The sequence below is a fragment of the Sparus aurata genome, chromosome 3, assembly GCF_900880675.1.
Source record: "Sparus aurata chromosome 3, fSpaAur1.1, whole genome shotgun sequence".
NCBI classification, from domain to species: domain Eukaryota; kingdom Metazoa; phylum Chordata; class Actinopteri; order Spariformes; family Sparidae; genus Sparus; species Sparus aurata.
Window position 1 is genome coordinate 2,964,607 of NC_044189.1, and position 15,538 is coordinate 2,980,144.

The 15,538-nt window shown below is 41.3% G+C and overlaps 1 pseudogene and 2 gene segments (V, D, J or C); 1 reads left to right on the forward strand and 2 right to left on the reverse strand.

The window, feature by feature from the left end:
• Positions 1–7,367: 7,367 nt before the first annotated feature.
• Positions 7,368–7,864, reverse strand: LOC115579258 (Ig kappa chain V region 3374-like). The segment is given in 2 exon segments: positions 7,368–7,705; positions 7,813–7,864. Coding segments are annotated over 2 exon segments (390 nt in total).
• A 700-nt stretch (positions 7,865–8,564) lies between these two features.
• Positions 8,565–10,009, forward strand: LOC115579533 (Ig kappa-b4 chain C region-like; annotated as a pseudogene).
• A 3,974-nt stretch (positions 10,010–13,983) lies between these two features.
• On the reverse strand, positions 13,984–14,917 carry LOC115579518 (Ig kappa chain V region 3547-like). The segment is given in 2 exon segments: positions 13,984–14,711; positions 14,819–14,917. Coding segments are annotated over 2 exon segments (414 nt in total).
• Between the last annotated feature and the right edge of the window lie 621 nt (positions 14,918–15,538).

Below are 15,538 nucleotides of genomic sequence, written 5' to 3' on the forward strand. Positions count from 1 at the left end.
GTTCAGATTCTGTTGATTCTGACTGAGGGAGGTTTTTGTACGATGACGAGAGACAAGAACATAAGACAGGAGCTGGGGTTGGGCTGGGTTTCTGACAGATACACTGTATGTGTCTCATGTATGAAGTGTGGCATTGGTTAAAGACTCACATGTTTTTAAAAGTGTCCCCAAAGTAAAATGAATCCTATAAACCAGGGGTAATCAAATACGAATCTTGAAGGGCCACAAATATTTTTTTCAATGACTCAAAGGTCCATGTATTGAGGTCGGTCAGGCCACATGCAATAATACTGTAATATTCAAAACAAAATGTCCTTTTCATTCTAAACAACAAAATACGAACAGAAATGAAATGTAATTTCTATTTCAACATAAATTAAAATACATAGTTGAATATTTCCTCTTTTGGTTTGCCTTCAAACATTGTGTCCATCACTTCAGTCATGCATTATTTTATTTCATTGTGACATAGATGTGACAAGAATCCTGCTTGCAGCTTGATATGAAGATTTCAGTGCATTTATTTGTGTTGTGCTTATCTCTGAATTTTGAGGAAATGTCTCTTTAAAGTTCCTGTGCTTCATCTCATAATGCCGTTTCAAATTTGGAATCTTCATCACAGCTTCTCCTGGCATATTGTAACACCCCTTGTGGACTGTGGCGCAATGACTCTTGGGTATTCTGTTGTTGTAATTATGGATCGTGAATGTGTTTGTGAATAAGATGATATGTAAGATGGTTGTGGGTTATTTCACATCATTTGCTCTTTGATTAAATGGTGTTGAGTTTTAACAAGGATGATAAAAAATGTTGGCACCGTGAGTGAAAGGCTGTTTGCCGGGAGAAACGCCCCGCCTGTTAACTCATGTAAATGCATACAAAATACAAGATGAGACAAGTTGTAATTTATTAAACTATGTAACATACTGGCAATTTCTCTGACAGTTGCGCTGTTAGATATATATGAATGCAAATGCATTTAATTCTCTGAGTCCCCGATTTTCACTCTTCACTTTGTTAAACCAGTGAACTTGGAAACACGTTATTTTTAATGTCTTACCGCATGTAAAATGTGAACACGCGAACTGCTCCGAAAACGAAAGTGAAAGGTAAAAAAGTTAAGCTCGCATCTGTGAGTGACCCACCTGTCTGTGTATGATTGGCATGGAGACAAGTCCCGGTGTACACGTGCTGACCCAACCAAAACACATGGTGAAGGAATAACAGTTCGGGGGCCACAAATAGGAGGCCGGCGGGCCGGATGCGGCCCAGGGGCCGCCTATTGAGGACTGCTGCTAGAAACTATAAAGTGTGAAGAAATGTGAAGATAATTTATTGCATTTGAAGGATATTATCAGTATTTTATGTCATCATCGTATCATTATCAGCAGGGTCATTTTAACATACATTACAAGTGATGAACTTTTCTAGGAACACAAGCCCATTCGAGACGTAGTGTGATGAGCTTTGTTCAAAATGAAATGTCATGCTAAAATATTAATTGTATGTCGTTCACATTTGATCAGAAATGCTTTAAAAATGATGTTAAAAGACTTGCTGTGTGTTTTATTTGGGCTGAATTTCAAACCTCCTCTAGACTGATGCAGTGGATTCAGATCACTGTGTACAGGCTGTGAGACTGGCTGCTAATAAATGAGGGGAAGCAGTTTGGGGCGTTCTCCTCTCAGCCAATCAGGGTGTGAAGACGGCCTTTTGTGAATGCTTAATGGCCTCCAGGTCAGTCTGATTCTGTCATCATGTCTCAAACCGATGAAGTGTCTCTGTTTCTATGCAGCTGTTCATTCAGATCAGCTTCTTTTGACCTGAGAGAGGTTTTTGTATAAAGTTGTATCACTGTGTGAGCAAGTGGCTGTTATCCTGCTGACAGTAGTAAACTCCTGCATCTTCAGGCTGAACTCCAGTGATGGTCAGAGTGAAGTCGGTCCCAGACTGACTCCCACTGAAACCATGTGAGACTGTAGACTGAAGGGATTGAGCTTTATAAATGAGGAGTTTAGGAACTTCTCAGCTTTCTGAAGATACGACTGCAAGTGTTAACCAACACCTGAACTGACTTTTCATCTGATGGAGGCAGTCTGTCCTGGAGCAACAGACTGAGCTCCAGGAGACTGAGTCAGGAAGACTTGTCCTGATGAATCTGCAAAACATGTTTAAGTCTTGTATAGATCAAGACTTTTGTCATCAACTGTCCCAGGTTGGCCTTTCTCAAATATTTAGCAAATGAGATATGAACGTGGAAAATATGTGTCTGTGTGTGTGTGTCCCCTCAGTGAAGTGTATCAGTCTCTGCAGTAGCTTCCAGCTGCAGCAGTCAGTTCAGTTTCTGTTCAGTCTGACTGAGGGAGGTTTTTGTATGAAGGTTTTTCACTGTGCGAACACACGCTGACTGTTGACATCATGACCCGTCTGACAGTAGTAAACTGCTGCATCTTCAGCCTGAACTCCACTGATGGTCAGAGTGAAAGCAGAGTTTGATCCACTGCCTGTAAAACGACCTGGAATCCCTGATACTCGAGTGCTAGCATCATAAATGACACGTTTAGGAGTTACTCGATCTCTCTGTTGGTACCAGGCTAAACGGGAGTTGCCATCATAATATACATCCTGACTGGTCCTACAGTTGATGGTGATGGAGCCTCCCAGAGCAGAGCTCACTGCTCCAGGCTGAGTCACTGTGATCTGACCTCTGGACTCTGAGGACACAGAGACAAAAACATAAAGCAGAGTCATGGTTTTGTGGGCTTCATTTCAGAGGGACGGATGTTGATAGAGGAGAGGAGTTTGATTCTCTGGACTTTACCTGTGAAGCAGCAGCAGAGGAGAGTCCAGATGAGGACGCAGATCAAAGTCATGTTTTTGATGAGGAGGATTTCTGTGTCTTCTGTTGTCATGAAGGACAGCTGTCAGTCATCCAGTGTTCAACTCTCAGGACTATAAACTCTCCCAGAGCACTGGAGCATGGTGCTGCTGATGCAAAGTGGCTCTCTATGGAAATGCTTCAGTTATGTCAACCTGGACCCTCCCCATGAGGTTTGTCTGATACATCCAAGAATAAGCTTACAGATGGATGGTATTCAGAAAAACAAATTATAATTCAAAGAGGTCAGGGATATCTTAATTAACAACTTGTGTTAAGATTTGGTGTCATATAAATATTTTATTTTCTGTGATCTCAGTTTGACCTGAGCTGAAGTTTGAACTGTAGCTGTCCACATAACATCACGTTGTTTCTGTTGCCAAATCATTTCCTGCACTACTGCTCAAATATTAGGTTCACAGTCTCCATCCTAATTCCTTTATGTTCACATCAATCCATCATTTCTTCTGGGTTCGGAGTTTCCAAGGCGCTTTTCCAGACTGAAACATTGTCTTTGTTGTATCAGTGTCTACCTGTGCCTGGAGAACTATTTTCCTGTGAATTCTTAAATAGCAGCCGGTCTTGAGATTTCTCATCTAGCGTACTTGCAACAAGGAACTATTTGTGTAAAGGTTGTTATTCTTTACCTCAACTCAAGGGATGAGGAACATTGCTATAATTCTATAACACTTGCTGAGTCCTGATTTACCTCAGATAGACAGGTAACAGGCTTTGAGAGATGGGCCAGTATTTCTAAATTCCTCTGTAAGATAAGGGTATTTGGTCATATGTTATGTTTGCTTGGTAAGTTCTCGTACATCATGATGCATGTAAAAATCTGCTCTTCTATGATCAGTTATACTACGTGGAATAGGTCTAAAATTGGATGACTCATTCAGACCACACAATAAGTTGATTAGAATTTGTAATATTGTTACATTTATTGCAATTCAAGTCATTGCTGACCACTTGCCATTGCTGTCTGTGGCTTTTGAATGTTAAGCAGGGCCTTGTTGTCCTCAAGCTATTGCTGGCTAAGATATTCAGGTTACAGCTGACCGTCATATATTAATAGTTCAGTCTTTACATTTCAAGCAGGGCAGTTCGGTCTTCTAGCTATTGAGGGTGAAGTTATTCAGGAGACTCCTGACCACTCACTATTGCTGACTAAAAGCGATTTAGTTAAGAATGTTAAAGTTTTTGTTGTCATGCTTTCCACAATATTTCATCTCATAGTAGATGGTGGCATTTCTGTTCAAATATTCATGTTTTTTTTCATTCTGTCTTGGTTACTTAGCCTGCTTGGTGAAATAGTTCCTGTGTTTTTTGGGATGCCTGGCCCTCTTATTTTGAGGAGGAATTATCTGCTCCTGCTCAGGACAGATGTTCCTTTATCACAAAATCTCTCTACAGAGTTGATGCACCAAAGACTTTTTGTCTAGACTCCATTAGCAGATATCATCTGTAAATCTGTTCAATATTCAGTCTGTAAAACCCTATTATGTTTACTTAATTCACCTGTCTCTACTGATTTGAAGTATCTGAATTGTGATTTGATGTTTGCACACATTTGGTTGATAATAAGTCTAAGTGTTAATAATGTGTGTGTGTCTGTGTGTATGTGTGTGTGTGTGTCCTCATTGAAGTGTATCAGTCTCTGCAGTAGCTTCCAGCTGCAGCAGTCAGTTCAGTTTCCTTTCAGTCTGACTGAGGGAGGTTTTTGTACGACGGTTTTTCACTGTGTGAACACACGGTCACTGCCGGGCCAGTGAAGACTTTGACAGTAGTAAACTGCTGCATCTTCAGCCTGAACTCCACTGATGGTCAGAGTGAAGGCAGAGTTTGATCCACTGCCTGTAAAACTCAAATTCAAATTCAAAGAGGTGAGGAACATCTTAATTGCTAACTCCTCATCTCACCTTGGAAACTCTCTGCTGACTCTTCCTCCACGGCATTGGAGGTGTAGACTTCCACATGCTCACAGAGTAGGAGCGCTTGGCCTGAGAAGAGGATGAGGAAGATAGAAGCGACAAGGAATCCAGGGGCTCAGGGCCTGACGGAGGGAGAGGTGGTAGGTGAGCATCACCCGGGACAATGGTTGTCTCAGCGGTGAGGTCAGAGTGATCAAGCTCGATACACTCCTTAGGGAGAGAATGGGAAAGTTGTTGAGGATCTCAAATCTCTTGCCAATGGAACTCCGACCAGAAGTTTTGGACATGTGGGCAGATCCAGAAAACATAGAAGTTTTCATCAGTTACAGTTGGACAGATTTCTTTGTCTCAAGTCCGTGTGGTAATATTTTGGCCACTGGGCAACTAACTCAGCTGAAGACTATCTTTTCTTCTGGGTTCTATGATAACAGTGACATGTCTGACACATTTTGGGACAGGCTGCATATTTATCAGTTCTCAGAGGCACTTTTCCAAATTAAAACATCGTCTTCATAGTACTAGGCTCTACCTGTGCCAGGATTAAATCTTTCCTGTAAAGTCTAGAATAGCGGCCGATGTTGATTCTCCACATCTAGCATACTTGCAACAAGGAACCATTTGTGGTCATAGTCTGTCATAGTGGTCCAGCCATTCTTTACCTCAACTCAAGGGATGAGGAAGATAATGCAATTCTAAAATAGCGACTACATCTTGATTTACTACGATTACATGGGTAACAGGCTTTAAAGGATGGGCCTGTTTTTCTAAATTTCTTTGTACAAGAAGGGTATGTTCTAAAACCTTGCAGACTGTTTTCAATCAATTCCCCTTTGCTTGTACATCATGATGCATGTAAGAATCTGCACTTCCATCCTAGATACAGCTATAAATAGGTCTGAAGTTTGGTGAGTAATCCAGAACTGGAATGTGTTGATTTGAATGTATCATATTGTTCAGTTTTTTGCTATTTAGGTCACTGCTGACTGTTTTGCCATTGCTGTCTACAGCTGTTAGATCTAAACTTGGGCATTGTTGTCCTCAAGCTATTGCTGACGATGATATTCAGGTCACAGCTGACCATTATATATTAATAGTTAAAGTCTTTAAATATAAAGCAGGCCATTTCTCTCCTCTAGTCTCTGATGGTGGGGTTGTTCATGTCACTGCTGACCATTCACCATTGCTGGTCAAAGCCTATTCAGGTGAAGAAGAGCATTTATAATACACTGTTGATTATATGTATTTTTTCTGTTCCATTCTCTTATTTTATGTCCATCTCTAAAAAGACTTCAATTGAGACCTTTTACATTTCCCTTGATAGTAAATTATTCCGTTTGTTTGATGTCAGGTTTTGTTGCTATGTTTTGTCTCATAACAGATTATGGCATTTAAATGAACATTGGTTGTTTAATTCCTGCTTGGTCAGTGAGCTTCCTTGGTTAAAATATTTGGCTGTTGTCTTTGGATGGCTTGCCCCATTCATTTAGAGGAGGAATTATCTTGTTTCTGCTCAGGGCCGACATTTCACAATTACCAAATCACCCTATAGAGAAACTGTACACAATACTTTCATCAAGAATAATCATCAAATGTAATTTGTTCATCTATGAACAAGACTCATGAAGAATCATCTTGAATTTTTACATTGACACTCTAACACTCTTAGAGACACTCTTCTTTGTGCAATAACTTGATGCACCCCTCAAGTGCAATAATTTAGTGTCATTTAACCACTGTAAAAAAACAATGTCATATAGCCCATATTTTATCATATTTATCTGTACTTATTCCCTATACAGTTCTCTACAGTTACATTTATTTATCTTATTTGATTTTGTTTTCTTATATATATATAAATAGCTAAGAGTTTATTGTTTACTGTTCATTCTAAGAGTTTATTGTTTACTGTTTATTCTGACAGAGTTTTATTGTTCATCTTATACTGTCTAAGAGTTTATTGTCTATTTATACTGTATTTTTATACCTCTCCTTTTTTCTACGTGTAAGGTGCTGGAAATTCAATTTCCTTGCGGGAGTCATCCCGAAAGGATCAATAAAGCTAAGTCTAAGTCTAAGTCTAATTTTATCTTTACTCAATGCACATGTCTTAATGTGATGTGACTTTACGTATGCACATGTTGAACTGGGTCCATGGTTGATAATGAAGGTTTCTGAAAGAAGATCTGTGCCGCAATGTTTTATCTTTTTTTATTGAATATAGTTCAAATAAATGTGTTCCAGTAAGTTGAGGGCAAAGGTCATGGCCAAAACATCTCTCATTAACTATCCAAAGTTGGGTACTTGTTAGTACTTGTAGTTGGGATATAAATTGAAGGTGAGACACTGTGATGGAAAATATTTAGTGTGTGTAAGATGTAGTGAAATATTTGCAGAAATGTGAGGGGTGGAATCACTTTTATGAGATACTGTGGATGGAAAATATGTGGTGTGTGTGTGTCCTCAGTGAAGTGTATCAGTCTCTGCAGTAGCTTCCAGCTGCAGCAGTCAGTTCAGTTTCTGTTCAGTCTGACTGAGGGAGGTTTTTGTACGACGGTTTTTCACTGTGTGAACACCCACTGACTGTTGATGCTATGTTCACTCTGACAGTAGTAAACTGCTGCATCTTCAGCCTGAACTCCACTGATGGTCAGAGTGAAGGCAGAGTATGATCCACTGCCTGTAAAACGACCTGGAATCCCTGACGCTCGATAGCTAGTATAGTAAATGAGAAGTTTAGGAGTTTTTCCATCTTTCTGTTGGTACCAGTGTAAACCGCGGGATGGCTCGAAGGCAGTATAATAAACATTCTGACTTGTCCTACAGTTGATGGTGACGGAGCCTCCCAGAGCAGAGCTCACTGCTCCAGGCTGAGTCACTGTGATCTGACCTCTGGACTCTGAGGACACAGAGACAAAAACATAAAGCAGCGTCATGGTTTTGTGGGCTTCATTTCAGAGGGACGGATGTTGATAGAGGAGAGGAGTTTGATTCTCTGGACTTTACCTGTGAAGCAGCAGCAGAGGAGAGTCCAGATGAGGACGCAGATCAAAGTCATGTTTTTGATGAGGAGGATTTCTGTGTCTTCTGTTGTCATGAAGGACAGCTGTCAGTCATCCAGTGTTCAACTCTCAGGACTATAAACTCTCCCAGAGCACTGGAGCATGGTGCTGCTGATGCAAAGTGGCTCTCTATGGAAATGCTCTGACTGACTCCAACAGGGACTTGGATTACTCTCATCATGCTGCTTATCAATGGATCAATCAATCTATCAGATTATTGATTAGGAATGTGTCAGAGCTCATCTGTATGTGTCTTTGGTTTGAGGTTGATGATCAACTTTTCTTCAGAGTATTTTGTGAAATCCTCGTAATTAACTGCAACACAACTTAACATCATTGTTGACAGAAATATTGGAAATTGTTTGGGTTTTCTTGATCATAAACTTCAATAAACACGTTTCTGATAACGAGTTAGTTATTAAAAAGCTTTTATTTTAAAATGTTTTATTTAAACCAGTTTGAAAGACAAGCAAATTTTGTTTGTAGAAGTTTGACATTCCACAATAATAATGTTAAATACATATTCATACATGTAGAGTCTGTGTTAAACATTTACACCATGATAATCAGCCACTATAACATAAACTGGGTAAACTCGGAACGTGTTTGTTGAGTGTGTTTGTGTCAAAGTCAGAGAGCCGTGTCTCTCTACAGTCAGAGGTTTTTGTACGGCGGCTCAATGAGTTTGTATCACTGTGGTACACGTTCGGTGGAGGAACCAGACTGAATGTTGGAAGTAAGTCAAATGTTTGAATGTTTTTATTATTTCAGACAGAATTTTATCTTTTTTTATTCATATAACGAGTAAAATGGTCAGTTTTTCATATTAATGTTTAATTTCTGCACAAATATTTGTCAGTAAGAGACAAAGTTTGCTTCAGAAATATGTATTCAAAAACTAACTACAATGAATGTAAAATATTAAGACAGTAGATAAATCATCATTTTGAACTTTAATAGTAAAGTTGCATCTTGAGGGCTTGTAGGTTTAGTTCAGTGTGTCAAAGTCAGAGAGCCGTGTCTCTCTACAGTCAGAGGTTTTTGTACGGCGGCTCAATGAGTTTGTATCACTGTGGTGGACTTTTGGTGGAGGAACCAGACTGGATGTTGGAAGTAAGTTTCTGCACAAATCCTTCGTAAAATACTGTGAAGTCATTTTTAATGTCATGTTTTGGATGTTTGAGGCAGATAAATATATCTTGTTTTAATTCCAACACTTTTGGTCTTCATGTTTTAATTCTCCTCCTTTATCATGGATGCTAACTCAGAGCAGCTTTACTAAACATTTCTTTACACATTCCTGTCAAAGTGACATTTAAACAGCCTGAAGTGTAGAAAAGATAAAACTGTGAACCTGTTTTACAAATGTTTTGTAAGAGGAGATGTAATTTTTCACCTCAATGATAGCAGTGTTCAAAACGCTCCTCTTGTCCAACATTTGATTGCAGTCGGTTCATTTTCTGTATTTGTGTATGTGTCCACTAAATATTTTAAAGTCACATATAGTTCAGGTTTTGTCTGATTGTGATGAGAAAGTTTGATGTCTTTTATTTGCAGTGTAGTTTGATATATTTCAGCTCATTCTGTTTGATGATTCTCTCTGTGCTGATATGCATGAGAGGCTTCTTAAAGGGAAGTGAAACAATGTGTGAGTGAGTGACTGGTGGAGCAGAAAAACCATCTGACAGAAACTCCTTAAAGGACTAAATCAACTCTCACACAGTGAAGGTGTCCCAGTGTCTGCTGGTTGATTGACAGCAGTGTGGTCCCTGTCCTCTAAGCTGATTGGTGTCTCCTAGGTGATGTCCGTCCCACCCTGACGGTGCTGCCCCCCCTCCAGTGAGGAGCTGCAGCAGGGGAAGGCCACGCTCATGTGTCTGGCCAACAAGGGCTTCCCCTCAGACTGGAGTCTGTCCTGGAAGGTGGACGGCAGCAGCAGCAGCAGCAGCAGCAGCAGCAGCTGGGAGCAGAGCAGGAGCCCCGGGGTGCTGGAGAAGGACGGCCGCTACAGCTGGAGCAGCACCCTGAGGCTCCCTGCAGACCAGTGGAGGAAGGTGGGCTCTGTGACCTGTGAGGCCACCCAGGGCTCCCAGACTCCAGTCTCAGAGACACTGAGGAGAGACCAGTGTTCCCAGTCCTGACCTGACTCACTGGGACTCTGCTGCTGGTTTTACTCTCATACTGCTCTCAGCTCTCTCTCTGTTCTCTCTTTCTCTCAACATGTTTCAACATTCATGTGTTCTTGCTTCTGTTTCAACATTTTACAACAATAAAGATTTCATTACCTTTAGTATAAATGCGACATGTCTTTGACCTTCTTTTCAACATATATGATATATGAGGAACATTTGTCAGATTAATGCACACAGTCACATCAGAACCAAATCCATTTTTCACAGATTATTCTTCAATGGCGTTAAGACTGTTGATTTTATTTGACAGAGTTTTCTGTTTTATCTACTCTCGTTAATTTTGGTAATATTACAATTTGTTATTAATTTTTTTTAAGTCGCTTATTATTACACTCATCTTGCCTTCAAGAAGATGAATTTGTTACTGAAACTAATTCTAATGTTCTGTATTAAAAAATCTAAATAGCGAACAATTCATTAATTCATCAATAAATGAATTAACAATTAATTCATCAACAGGAATAAAAACAGAGTATCATTCTGTCTCCAGATTGATCGCAGTTTGAAAGTATAATTTGTGTAGCTTGCAGTAATCTTTCTCTCTTTCTCTCAACATGTTTCAACATTAATGTGTTCTTGCTTCTGTTTCAACATTTTACAACAATAAAGATTTCATTCCTTTCATTATAAATGTTACATGGTCCTTCTTTCAACATACATAATATATGAGGAACATTTGTCAGATTAAAGCACACAGTCACTCAAATCACAATTCCATTTTTTCCTGATTACTTTTTCATTGTTTTAAGACTGTGGATATTCTACCGTAGTCTTTCTTCTTTGATCTATATGAATTTATTTATAATTCTCATCCAAAATTTCATCTGTCTAATTTTAATTAATTCAAAGAGAAAAATAAGTTTTGTGTCTTTGAAGGGACATGCATCAGACTGACCTGAAACCATCACGAACATGACGGAGTATTCATGGATGTAAATGTCAATTATTTCACTCTTTAGAATAGAATAGAAGAGAATAGAATATCTTTATTGTCATTGTAACAGGTAAAACGAAATTAATTGCAGTCCTTATTCAGTGCAACAGGAGGTAGTAAATGCATGAATAAATACATAAATAAAAACTACTGTATGCATATTAATGCTAAAAACACATAGGAGACACACCATACATACATCCAAGTATACATTTAAAAATTGCACATAGCCCTTTTGACAAAGGTAAGTGGTGAGAATTATGCTTTAGTAGCATTATTCAATGCACTTATGGCTGATGGATGAAAATTGTTTTGTGGTCTGTTTGTTCTTGTTTTCATGGACCTGTATCTCCTGCCTGACAGCAGTAGTTTGAACAGTGTGTGACTGGGGTGTGATGAGTCCTGTAAGACAGTTTTGGCCTTTTTGAGGCAGCGGGATCTGTGAAGATCTTCCAAAGAGTAGAGAGGGCACCCAATGATTTTCTGTGCGGCCTTTGTGACCCCCTGGAGCTTTTTCCTCTGTGCCACAGTGCAGCTTGGAAACCACACACACAGACAATATGCCAGGATGCTCTCAACTGAAGGACACCAGCAGTTTTTGGGGGATGTTGTTCCTCCTGAGAACTCTCAGGAAGTAAAGTCTCTGCTGGGCCTTCTTCATTAGCTCAGTGGTGTGGGCGCTCCAGGTCAGGTCCTCCACGATGTTGACTCCCAGGAAGCAGAAGTAGGAGACCCTCTCCACACAGGTCCCGCCTATGAGCAGCAGCTAGATGTCCGTTTTCTTCCTCCTGAAGTCCACGATGAGCTCCTTGGTCTTTGATGTGTTGAGGAGCAAGTTGTTAACTCTGCACCACTCTGCCAATCGCTCCACCTTGTTTCTGTAGTTGGACTCTTCCACCCTCGAGATGAGTCCCACTACTGTGGTGGCATCTGCATATTTGTCGAGGGTGTTTTTGTGGTGGATGGGGCTGCAGTCATGGGTGTAGAGGGTGTAGAGCAGGGGACTCAGCACGCAGCCCTGTGGTGAGCCAGTGCTGAGGCTGAGGGCCGTGGATGTACAGGGGCACACTCTTACCCTCTGAGTGTCAGAAAGTCCTTAATCCAAAGGCAGGTGGAGTGTGGTATTCCAATGTCAGGCAGTTTGGACACCAGTCTATGGGGGAGGATGGTGTTAAAAGCAGAGCTAAAGTTTATGAAGAGCAGCCTAACGTAACTCCCCTTCTGCTCTAGGTGGGACAATACAGCATGGAGGGTTGTGGCCATGGCGTCCTCAGTAGATCTGTTAGCCCTGTAGGCAAACTGCTGTGAATCAGAGGTGGGAGAGTGGAATGACATGATGTGACTACGGACCAGTTCCTCAAAGCACTTCATCACCACAGGGATGAGTGCTACTGGACGGTAGTTGTTGAGAGTGGTGATGTTTGTGTTTTTGGGCAGGGGGACTATGGTGGAGGACTTGAGGCAGGATGGGACAGTGAACTGGGAGACTGACTGGTTGAAGAGCTTAGTAAAGATCCCCACCAGCTGGTCCGCACAGTCCTTTAGCCCGTGTCTGCAGACGCCATCAGGTTCAGCCGCCTTCCTCGGGTTGACTGTCCACAGCGTACGCCTCACCTCATGCTCCTCTACAGTGAGGACGGTGTCGCTGTGGGCTGTTGGATGTGGCGTGGCTGCCTCTGGTGGGTTAACCTCAAAACGGGCAGAGAAGTGGTTCAGCTCCTCCATCAGTGAGGCATCCCCTTCAGCAGTCCCGAGGTTGATCCTGTAGTTGGTGATGTGCTGGATTCCCTGCCACACCTGCCTGCTGTTGTTGCTGCCCAGGTAGTCCTCGATCCTCCTCTTGTAGTCCGACTTGGGCTTTCGGATGCCCCTCTTCAGATTGGTATGTGCTGTGCTATAGAGAGCCCCGCCACATGATCTGAAGGCGGTTTTCCTCTCCTTTAGCAGCTGCTGGACCTCCCGAATCATCCAGGGCTTCTGGTTTGAGTAGACCCGGATGCGTTTTTCTACTATGACAATGTCTATGCAGTTTTTAATGTAACACAGAACACTGTCTGTAAACATATCCAGGTCTGGACGTTTCAATGTGACGTTGACACTGTTTGAGATGAGGATATCATTTTGTCTTTTGTCCTTTTCTTTGATCATAGCTGACATAGAAATGTTCTTCACTGAACATCATTTAATTTATTTAAAGGTGTCATCACCCAGAAATCGCAATTTCTCTCGTTAAATCATGCATATTGCTGTTGGACCTCTGTTGAATCTTGCCTGAAAAGCTGGAGTTTGAAAGTGGCTTATTTTTTTCGCTTTGGCTGTTTTTCCAAACAGGAATAGCGCACAGTAGTGCGCGTTCTTAAAGCACGAGATTTTGACTCTGCTCCTGTGGTGACGTTACCACAGGAGGCTACTTGCATATTAAGCATCGGCTCACAGCCGTCCTCCGCCAGAGTGAGCACGCCGAATCTGCTTATTTCTCTGTCATTTTCACGCCATACATCGTCACCACCAGCATTAAAACTCAGGTCTTACATGTAAAACACGAGTGTGAAAAGTAAGAAGGAAAAAAAAAGAATTTACCATTCAGAGACGTCCTGCTGTAAACGTGTCTCTTCCACCGTCTCTGCCTCTTCACTCTCCCGTTCGGTTTCCGACTCCGGCTCGTACATAAATGCCTGAATTCCGTCAGGTTCGTCATTTAGTGTGTGCGCCATGACAGGGGGCTGTTTATGTTTTGGAGTCTGTGTGTATGCAGGCTCGCCCCCCATTCCGGCGCTGTCCTTCCTGCGGCCAATCAACGCACGCCTCATTACATATTAATACAATGCACATCCGGACCGGTCAAAACCTCGCGCATAATCTCGTGTGAGAAAGTCGCGGTATGAAAAAGTGTCTAAACAAGCTCTATGTTTGATTTTTTTTTTTTTTTTTTTTTTTCTATTAAGTTTTAAGAATTGATCCAAAGCGATCCAAGAGGGACTGGATATGTAAAAAACCAGGTGATGACTCCTTTAAGATAATATCAGTTATGATTTGAGGATAACAGCTTTCTTTGGGCCAACCTTGAACAGGATTTTTTCTGATGCTGATCTGTGTCTTCATGTTGTCTTAAATTTAAAAATGTTCAAATCTGATGTGATACAGTATCAAGCTGAGGTCAAAGGTCAGAAGTGTTTTATTAACTGTCCTCGTTTGGCTCCTCCTGTATATATGGCAAATGAAATAAGAGCATGGGATTACAATTGGATATAAATGGAAGGTGAGACATCGATAGAAAATATGTGGTGTGTGTGTCCTCAGTGAAGTGTATCAGTCTCTGCAGTAGCTTCCAGCTGCAGCAGTCAGTTCAGTTTCTGTTCAGTCTGACTGAGGGAGGTTTTTGTACGACGGTTTTTCACTGTGTGAACACCATCTGACTGTTGGGATAGTGATAACTCTGACAGTAGTAAACTGCTGCATCTTCAGCCTGAACTCCACTGATGGTCAGAGTGAAGGCAGAGTTTGATCCACTGCCTGTAAAACGATCTGGAATCCCTGATGCTCGATAACTAGACCTGTCAATGAGAAGTTTAGGAGTTTCTCCATCTCTCTGTTGGTACCAGAATAAATAGCTCCCACCATAAACATCCTGACTGGTCCTACAGTTGATGGTGACGGAGCCTCCCAGAGCAGAGCTCACTGCTCCAGGCTGAGTCACTGTGTACTGACCTCTGGACTCTGAGGACACAGAGACAAAAACATAAAGCAGCGTCATGGTTTTGTGGGCTTCATTTCAGAGGGACGGATGTTGATAGAGGAGAGGAGTTTGATTCTCTGGACTTTACCTGTGAAGCAGCAGCAGAGGAGAGTCCAGATGAGGACGCAGATCAAAGTCATGTTTTTGATGAGGAGGATTTCTGTGTCTTCTGTTGTCATGAAGGACAGCTGTCAGTCATCCAGTGTTCAACTCTCAGGACTATAAACTCTCCCAGAGCACTGGAGCATGGTGCTGCTGATGCAAAGTGGCTCTCTATGGAAATGCTCTGACTGACTCCAACAGGGACTTGGATTACTCTCATCATGCTGTTTATCAATGGATCAATCACTGTATCAGATTATTGATCAGCAGCATGCCATCATTGATTTATTTGTGAATTTGGGTTTTTAACATAGATACGTCAGAGGAACAAAATGCAACCTTTATCTTTTTATCTTTAGTACTGAAACCTGTCTGTCGTCATGGTTCAGCAGTGATGCCTGTCTGTTGCCATGGTTACTGAGCTCAGAGAGGGAAGTGAAACATTCAAGATCAGTTTCATCCAATCTGAGGAAGACCAACAGAACTAGAAGCTCCTCTGCTGCAGCCAACAGGATGGAGTTTAGTTGAGCCCATATAAACTTTATTAATCTCTCTCTCTGCAGTGGGTCGAGTTATTTTACTGGTTACTTTTACTGTTTTTACTCTTTCTATCTGTAGTCTGTGTCTTTCTGTCTCACTCACTGTTTCTGTCATTACACCAACTTAACATCATTCAACTTCAGATATTGAAATTTTCATTGTTGCA